Here is a 10225-nt window from a genome sequence, read left to right as displayed (position 1 = left end):
AACAGGAGCTGTATGGGTTAGCAACCAAGGTTAAGTTATTATTTAGAGATGCATGTTGCAATTTTTTGTGCAACCTTGTGCTATGGCAGAAGGTTGCTAGGTCTAATATTTTGTTTAGATTATTAGACCTATGATTTTGTGCAACAGAGGATCCAAGCTTTATTTTTTGTTGGTTTGGATGTAAAACACTTTGATGCATCTATTTGGTTGCTACAACAATTTCTGGCAATTTATGCATTCCATTTTATGCTCAGTTTCAGGTTTTGGTAATTTTCTAGCCATTTTCTAGTCTTCTTCATGTGTTGGTAGTTTTATAGTCATTTTCTGGTCTTGTTCATGTTTTGGTAATTTTCTGGTCTTGTTCATGTGTTGGTTGAGGTTTTGGTACTTTTCTGGTCATGTTCATTATTTGTTGTTAAGCAGGTATATTTGGAGGTTTGGACCTCATTTTGGAACCCTTTTTTTGGTTAAAAAGGGATTAGATTATGTAAATTATATTTTGGAGGGAAAATATTGTGAAATGTCCGTTATGCCCTTTTAGGGGTGATTAAATCTGACAAATGGGGCCATGCTGTCTGGTCCAGCTCAGCCAATGACGTCACATTTCGAGCCATTTTTGAATTTTGGAGGCTTGTGATGAAAAATAGAAGTACGAGGACCATCATGATTAAAAAAAAAGGTCAGGGACCAAACTGATGTTTGCCCCAAAGTTTGAGGGGGCAAACTGAATTTAGTCCTATTACACAGTATGTCAGTACATATTAATACGCGTTAAATACATGTGTAATGTCAAATCTATCAATTTTCAATTTTTTTGACGATTGCTAGGAAAGTAGGAATACCTATTAGTGTTGTGTAACTTGTACATTGCTTACATAGTGATGCACACTTATCAAAAATGACAAGAATGAGGAAATTGAATTTTGACAAACCAACCGTTGGATGAGATGATTGAAATATTATATTTTTATTATAAAAAAGCAACAAATTTCATCATTGTTTTGACTTCGATCCATATGGTCAACCAATGATACATTTACAACACTATATTTATTAAATTTATTAGGGGAAATGATCATTTACCCAATTTCAGCTTAAAAATTGTCCACTTGCTCCACTAACAGTTTTTTAACCCCATTTACCCAAAACACTCTAAGAGATTATTTCCCTAATACCCAATTAATTATTTTTTTATTCTTTTTATTTATTTTTGGGACTTTTTTGCCCTCTCCTTCTTTCTCACTTAGAGAGAGAAGTCATCCTCCACCTTGATGTGCTCCGGTGACCAGTGGCCGGCCGCGGTCTCCGGCGACCGGTGACCGGACTCCGGCGTCCAGTGACCGGAATCCGACAACCAGTCATCGGAATTCCGAATCCGACTGCCGGACTGGTGACCGGATTCCGGCGTCTGATTTTATTACCCCCCAATAATCATATTATTGCTCCCCAATAAACTTGTTATTGGGGATCAATAATTAATGAAAAATGAAGATGTTTTGAATTTTGAAAGCTTTCGAAGGTTTATCCAAATAAATAATTTTATTATTGCCCCCCAATAATCTTATTATTGCCCCAATAAACATTTTATTGCCCCTCAGTAATCTTATTATTGCCCTCCAATAATCATATTATTTGCCCTCAAGTGAATTGCATAAACTCCCAAAATCAAAATGAATACACTACAGACACAATTGATCAATTTATATGTTCAATTGTACAAGTTCACTTTTTTTTTTCTTCCCCATTCTCGGAACTCAAAGTATATAAAAAAAAAAAAAAAGCTCTGGGCACCAGATCGGATCGACCAGGGACGAAGACACCGGCGATTGCTCTCGGATCGACCAGATTTGTGAAATTGCAGGTCCGAAATCGCCAGACCTTGAAGCTGCAGAATCGATTGGGTTTGGGACAAGAGGTAGATGGTGGAGTCGGGTTCACATGCACTCGGTGTTCGGATTCGGATTGTCCTCATTCTTCCCTCTCTTCTTCGCCACCACGAATTTCCTCTCCCGGATCTTCTTTCGAGGCGACTGAAAAACCGGGTTTGGGTTGTTCAGATTCTTGGAACCTGATTTCTGGGACTTCACCGATTTCAAGCCAGGAGAGACGTTGGGGTTCAAATTCTCAGAGCTTGGATTGGCAGCCGTGTTGTTCTTTGATCGGAGTCGCCGCTCTGGCGCTCTTGCCGACCGAGTCCATCGGAAAGTGACTACAATTGGGTTTTGATTAAGAAATTGGGTTTTTCAGATTTGGGTGTTTTGATTAAGAAATCGAAGAGGGGAGGAGGAGGAGAGAGAGAAGAGATCGAAGAGGAGAGAGAGAGATATGATTGTAATTTATAAATTAAAATGAGGGCAATACTGTCAAACACTGTTAGATTGGGTAAATGGGGTTAAAAAACTCTTGCTGGAGTAAGTGGGCAATTCTTAGGCTAAAATTGGGTAAGTGGTCACGGCCCCAATTTATTAAATACATTCCTCCAAGGGCAACCCCATTAAGTCATAAGACTATGGGGAAACCGACCGTTGGATGAAATTGTCGATATATTTTATGCTCATTTTCAAAATATTATCCGCTTTTGACTTCGTTTCAACAAAGATTCACTCGGTCAACCACAATATCTTTATTATTACTAACACTAAAGCACCATTTGTCAATCCGTCATCAAAACTATTAGAGCAATTTTCATGACCATTTCTCATATGGTATACCCCTACTACTCATGTATAAAAACTCGAGGACTTGATATTCGCGATTAGTTTTTCTAAACACTTAAATTGTATAATTAAAATGTAATCAAGTCAGAGTCTACTAGAAAATTTAATTTAATTTTACTTTCAAATTTTTTCTTTCCAATTCATTTTTAGGTTATAACAATCCAAATTTAAAAAAAAAAAAAAACGTTAAACAAATTAAATTGCCTTTTGACAATAAACACCAAATAAATTTGTAACAAAATATTAAAAACAAAATAAAATTGTAATCCACATGGCTTGAAGCTTTGCTGCCAACGCAACTGCTACTCTGCTACGCCAACCAATCTTAATTAACATTTCTTGTTCCCTTTATAAAAAAAAAAAAAGAAAAAAAAAAAAAGAGAAACATCTCGTTTAATTGAGATACATTCATATATGCACTATGCCAACCAATCTTAATTAACATTTCTTGCACAAACGACACCTCGTCTTGGTCGAAGGCGGCGGAGGAGGGCGAGTATCTGATCAGTTACCCAAATATGTGAGCAATTACTCATAACGGCTTGGTTTTGACTTTTAATGATAGTTAAGTGAGCAATTACTACTGTACCCTTCTCATCCAAATATGTGGACGAGATGCTGGCCCCACTGGGGACGCACGGTACACAGGGCGTGTATTCCAGATTTCCAGCCGCCCCCCATAATACACCCATAATATGCAGTATGAGCCCTGTGAGGATAGTCTAGTCCTAACTAATGCAGAAAACGTATCAAGTATGGTGATGCTTTTTCTCCAGAACTGTGTGTCTGAAAATTGCGACCGAGTCTAAATCGTCCTCCTCTGTCCCACATTTCATCAATCAATGACTTTATTACCTTCACACGACTCTTAGTGGAGTCATCTTCCAACAGTTGACCGCCGAGTCTGAGACGATTGCAACCTCACAACTCCTGCCAATTTATAGCAACATCTCAAACAGGGCAGCTGTACCTTCCTTATGCATATGTAAGAGGAAGCGATCATCAGAAAGGAGATGATTATCATAATGTCTTCTAATCTGTTCACGGCCCTTGTGGTGCTCTCCATTCTTGGCTTCCTTAGCGCTAGCGTTGAAGCTCAAGCACCAACTTACCGGTATCATTTCTGTTCAAACACAACCAATTTCACTCCCAACGGCTCCTACCAGTCTAATCTCAATCTCCTCCTCTCTTCTCTCACATCCAACGCCACACGTGATATTGGATTTTACTACACCACCGCGGGCGTGCAAGGCTCCACTGCAGAAGTAGTTTACGGTTCTTTCCTATGCCGTGGAGATCTCACCCCCAAGTTGTGCCAAGAATGTGTTACTACTGTAGCCAAAGATGTTGTCCAACAGTACTGCCCCTTGGGAAAAATCGCAATAATATGGTACGACGAGTGCATGTTGCGCTACGCAAACCAGTCTTACTTGAACAGAATGGACGAAGCTCCTCGAGTTTCCATGTGGAACACTGGGAATATCACTGACCCTACCCGCTTTACGCAGCTGGTGGCAGAAACAATCAATGGCTTGGTGGCTCCGGCTTCAAATGAACCCTCCGGTGCTAAAAAGTATGCAACAAAAGAAGCAGCTTTCAATGGGTTTCAGCAGTTGTACAGCCTTGTGCAGTGCACACCAGACCTATCAAGCACAAGTTGTGTTACATGTCTTCGAGGAGCTATTGCGCAACTTCCAGGTTGTTGTACTGGAAAGCAAGGCGGTAGAGTTTTATATCCTAGTTGTAATGTTCGATATGAAGTTTATCCATTTTATACAGCTGAAGCAGCCACACCTTCACCACCGCCACAACCTTTGACTCTTCCTCCCCCACCTCCACCTCCAGGTTCAGTATTGAGATATTGAGACTTAGTAGCAGGGCATATATTATGTACTTGGTCTTATTAATTTTTACTGTTACATAAACCTTATTATTGACTCTATGCAGGAAACGACAAAATCTCATCCCTAATCATAGTGGCCATTGTTGTTCCAATTGCCATAGTGCTTTTCTTGGTAGGCTGCTTTTTTCTAAGAAGAAATGCAAGAAAAACGTATGATGCTTTACAAGAACAAAATGGTAATATTCATGTTTTTTCTTTGCTCTTGCACGGTATAAGTTTTAGTTGTGCATATTATTAATTTACTACATTTGTTGATGTGTAGTGGGGAATGAAATTTCTACTGTGGAGTCATTGCAGTTTGATTTTGCTACAATTGAAGCAGCCACAAACCAGTTCTCTCTTAATAATAGATTAGGGGAAGGTGGCTTTGGAGAGGTTTACAAGGTAATAATGACGTACGTTTGATTCATAAACGTGCTGTATATAAAATATATATGAGAGAGTTCATGATGGTTAATTAATTAGGTCTTTGTTTGTTTCTATATTAATTTTCAGGGAACACTTCCTAATGGGCAAGAAATAGCTGTGAAGAGGTTATCTAGAAGCTCCGGGCAAGGTGTTGAGGAGTTTAAAAATGAGGTGGTTTTGGTCGCCAAGCTTCAGCACAGAAATTTAGTGAGGCTACTGGGATTTTGCTCTGAAGGAGTAGAAAAGATACTTATCTATGAATTTGTGCAGAACAAAAGCCTTGACCACTTTTTATTTGGTATGTGCCTTCTAACATTTGCATACATAAACATGATGGGGGAATTGATGAAATGAGTTATTATGTAAGCAAACCAAGTAACTTATTCAAACTTGTATGTATACTTTCTTTTGACAAACATGTAAGCAGACTCGGATATTCAAGTAAAGTTGGATTGGTCAAGCAGATACAAGATTATAGGTGGGATTGCTAGAGGCATTCTCTATCTCCATCAAGATTCTCGGGTTAAAATCATACATCGCGATCTCAAAGCAAGCAACATATTGTTAGATGGAGAAATGAACCCAAAAATATCAGATTTTGGAATGGCAAGAATATTTGGAGTTGATCAAACTCAAGGAAGCACCAGAAGGATTGTCGGAACTTAGTAAGTGCAGAACTTTGTTTAATTATTTTTGTATATGCAAGTGATACCAATATTCTCACACCATATTTGTACTAACATAGCCTTATTGATGCTGCCGGTTTAAAGTGGTTACATGTCCCCAGAGTATGCAATGCATGGACAGTTCTCAGAGAAGTCTGATGTGTACAGTCTTGGTGTCTTAATCTTAGAGATTGTAACAGGCAATAAAAACACTAGTTTCTATCAATCAGACCGTGGCGAAGATCTCTTAACATATGTAAGTAAAAGACTATAAGTTAGACATTCTAAATAATTTTATGCATTTATGGGTTAATTCTTTTAATGATATTACATTCGAATGGCTACAACAACTTGAGGGATTTATACAAAACAATTGCAGGCTTGGAAACATTGGAGAGAAGGGACGGTGGAAGAATTGTTGGATTCAAATCTGAGATGTTCTTATTCAAGAAATGAAGTAATCAGATGTATCCATATTGGTTTACTGTGTGTTCAGGAAGATGCAAAGGAGAGACCTACTATGCAAACCATTGTTCTCATGCTAAGCAGTTACTCAGTTACTATGCCTTTGCCTGAAAAGCCAGCGTTTTTCCTGCATAGTAAGGCAGAGTTGAACATGCCATCAGTAGCCTCTGGATCATCATATCAACCCACTAGCAGCTCAGTCTCATATTCTGTTAACGAAGTTTCAATTACTGAATTATTCCCTCGATAATGTGAGTAATATATAGCACTACAAACTGTGGAGAAGGGACAGCTTTCGTACTGTTGGCTTCGAGTCTCAGAGATTCTTATTCCATAAGTGAAGATTATCAAACTCTTGTCACTGTTAGGCCTTATTTAGTAGTTTTCTGATGTTTAAGGTGAGGTTTTGATGTATGAAATTTCCAACTTTAGATAATCAATAAACAATCTTTTCTTGCAAAAAAATGTATCCATACTGGCTCACTTGCTGCTCAAGAAGATCCATTTGTTAAGGGTATAATAGGTATTAGATAAGAGTGGCTATTTTGGAATAGTATAAAAGTCTTCACTCTGTAATATTCATGATCAGTTCAGTAAAAATGTAGCCCTCACAAGTTTCTCTCCCTTTCTCTTCTCTCTTCACCTTCCTTCTTCAATGTTTTTCATGTTTTGCTTTCATGGTATTAGAGCCAGGTTGACATGTGACCAAGATGTTCTTGCTTCCTCTATCTCCTGCTTCCGCGTTATCTGTTTCATTCAATTCAATTTTGATTTTCCCGAATTCCAAACCCTAACCCCCAAATGCACTTTCTCCCTCTGCCATGGATCCTTGCTTCAAGCTCGAGCGCTTGTTTTTCACACAGATATGTTGCTCCAATTGCTTACACTTTCGGTAATTTGGCTTTTACACTTTCGGTAATTGTTATTCACACAGATATGTTGATTCAATCCTTGTTGTAAAATGCATAATTATGTGTTTGGAAATATGGTTTCTGGCGATTGAGCTACCATCTATCATGGAATCTTGACTAATTTACTTGGTTGTTAAGTCATTTCTTTCGTCCATTTTGAATGTTATCATGAAGTATATTGAATGAATTTTTTTAAGAAGAGAATTGTTTGGATTTGAACAAGTAGAAGAATTAGTTGTAAATATATTTGTGGAGAAGTCAATTTTGAAGAAGAAGAAGAATTAGTTGAATACTGCAGTTTGTTGGTTGAATTTTGAACAAGTAGGTGAATTAGTTGTATATAGTTTGAAGAACATGAATTGAATGAAGTCATAACTATGACGGAATTGTCCGAATTTTGAACTTTAAGCCTAAAATAATGTACTTGTCACATCTAAAAGTTGATTTTCCAAGTATACAATCGATAACGCCCTTGCCCTTTGAAGCTTGTAGTGAAAAAAAAAAAAAAGATTTTTATGCCTTAGTCGGTTGACCGGGTAGATCGAAATCATAGCTACGACGAAATTGTCCGAATTTTGAACCTGAATCCTAAAATAATGTACTTGGCATATCTAACAGATGGTGTCTCAAGTGTACGATATGATGAAGCCCTTGCCTTTTAAAGCTTGTGGTGAAAAAAAATAGGGTTACTAAGCCTTAATCGGTTTCTCGAGTGGATCGAAGTCATAACTATATGGAATTGTCCAAATTTTAAATCCGAAGCGTAAAATACTATACATGTGACATCTAACGGACGGTATCTCAAGTGTACGATCCGATGACGCCCTTACCCTTTGAAGCTTGTAGTGGAAAAAAAAAAAGTTATTAAACCTTAATCGGTTGTCTGATTGGATCGAAGTCATAACTATGGTGGAATTGTCCGAGTTTTGAACCTGAGCCTAAAATAATATACCTGTCACATCTAAAAGTCGGTGTCTCAAGTGTGCGATTCGATGACGTCTTTACTCTTTGACACTTGTAGTGAACTAAAATAGGCGAAATTGGAAATTGATAAATTTGACATTAACCATCTATTTATAGCATATTAACAGGTAGGATAAAATTTAACTTGATTTGCCGTCATTTCGACATCAAACAAAGCGGTCAACCCTTTATATACTTATACTTCCCTAAGGGAAGCTAAACCATAAGGAGATAAACTTCCTGAAATTTTTACATATGTTGATATAACTCATGTTCACGAGAGTGTGAGAGCTGACAAGTCAAAAAAAAGTTAATTGATATAGCTCATACTCACGAGAGTGTGAGAACTAACAGATCAAAAAAAATAAGTTGCGAATGAGCGGTTATTAGCATATTAGTTTTATGTGGTATTTAGGATTTAGGGTTGACCTAGTAGATCGAAACCTAAACGACGACGAAAATAGCTGAAATTTTGACCACACCCATTTCTTATTGTCATGATAACATCCAATGGTCGGTTTTGATAAATTCTATTTCCTCCACCTTGTTGGTTATGGAAGATATACTTTTTCATATAACTAATAAACAAGTTAGACTACATTAGTAAGCATATAGAGATTTTGTGCGATCCAAATAATCAAAATTGGGAACCGATAAATTTGACATTACCAAAATATTTACCATCTAGTCTTAGATACTATGTAAAAATTAACCCTGTTTGCCGTTGTTTTGACATAGGTTAAAACGGTCAACCCTATATATGCATATACACCTTCTATTTGTGGATTTTGATAAACTACGCGATGCGCGGAGTCCGTGAGAATTTGGGGAGAATTTTTCGGACACCTGAACTATTTATTACAATTTTTTGAATGTTTCAGAATTTTGAAAATTGTTTTAAGGAAATAGAAAATCCACACGGGGTAAGCCGTCTATTTGTCCATTGCTTGATCATGGCGGAAATTTTTATCTTATGTCCATGCACATCTATCGATTGAGTATTTATAGACGTGGTGTGAAAAAATAAGCACGTTTCGCGGTCGTCACTTCATCGGTCAACCAAGAGGGCATACAAGTTACTACGGTTGACCAATCTGATCGGGTTCGTAACTACAATGAAATTAACTAAATTTTGTACCACACGCATAATTTATTGTAATAATCTCATCCAACAGTTAGCTTCCCCAATTTCTTTGAATTGATAGAGGCTACCCTTTGGAGTCCATGGTATATAAATATAAGGTTATAAAAGTAACTATGTTTGACTTAGGTGATCGAATTCGAAACGAGACCGAATCGGCTGAATTTGTGACAACCATCATAAAATGTTATAATCTTTCCATCGAGCGGTTGCTTTCTCCAAATTCGTTTTCCACCTCATCATTGCTTTAGAATGGACCTCAACAACTTAAATAGAATGTATATATAAGTCATACAACCTTAGTGGGCAAATTGGTATAAGTCAAGGTCTTTATAATTAAAATTAAATTTTTTATCTTATGTCCACGCATATCTACTGACGGAGTATTTATAGACGTGGTGTGAAAAAATAAGCACGTTTCGCGATCGTCACACTATCGATCAACCAAGAGGATGTATAAGTGACTACGGTTTACCAATCCGATCAGGTTCGAAACTACGGTGAAATTGACTAAATTTTTTGACCACACGCATAATTTATCATATTCTCATCTAAAGTAGGTTTCCCCCATTTCTTTGAATTGATAGAGATTGCCCTTTGGAGTCTACGGTATATAAATATATGTTTATAAAAGTAATCCACTTTAAGATTTAGACTAAAATAACTCTAAATATCTCATAATTAAACTCAATAACCTGTCATTGTTCAATTCCCTTATACAACTCTAATAAATTATTAGTAACAAGGATGAAAATTTAGATTTCGGTATCTAAAGTTGAAGGTTTAATATCTTCAAGTCAAATCTAATTTGAGTTTAAATGAAATTTTGGTGTAAAACAAACACCTGACAATAAATTAATAAAATGCTCATATTATTGTCGTTACATTGTTACAAGCTCAATATAGTGTTCAAAGAAAACAACTATATCCGTAACTCATCATTGATTTCCATAGAGTTTTTCTATTGAAACCTCCAAATATACTCACTTGACCTCTTATGCTTTTTACATCTTCTATCAAATTTTCAAATACTAAATTTACTTACTTAACCT

The 10225-nt window shown here is 36.9% G+C and overlaps 1 protein-coding gene across 1 annotated transcript; it reads left to right on the top strand.

The window, feature by feature from the left end:
* Positions 1-3595: 3595 nt before the first annotated feature.
* On the top strand, positions 3596-6627 carry LOC133729830 (cysteine-rich receptor-like protein kinase 25). The gene is made up of 7 exons (XM_062157403.1): positions 3596-4562; positions 4665-4796; positions 4883-5004; positions 5116-5326; positions 5456-5693; positions 5799-5949; positions 6073-6627. The coding sequence occupies exons 1-7, from the start codon at positions 3731-3733 to the stop codon at positions 6406-6408; spliced, it is 2022 nt and encodes a 673-aa protein (XP_062013387.1). The 5' UTR covers positions 3596-3730; the 3' UTR covers positions 6409-6627.
* Positions 6628-10225: the final 3598 nt, after the last annotated feature.

The sequence above is a fragment of the Rosa rugosa genome, chromosome 2 (genome assembly GCF_958449725.1).
Source record: "Rosa rugosa chromosome 2, drRosRugo1.1, whole genome shotgun sequence".
In the NCBI taxonomy this organism is placed as follows: domain Eukaryota; kingdom Viridiplantae; phylum Streptophyta; class Magnoliopsida; order Rosales; family Rosaceae; genus Rosa; species Rosa rugosa.
This window is presented reverse-complemented; position numbering and strand designations above follow the sequence as displayed.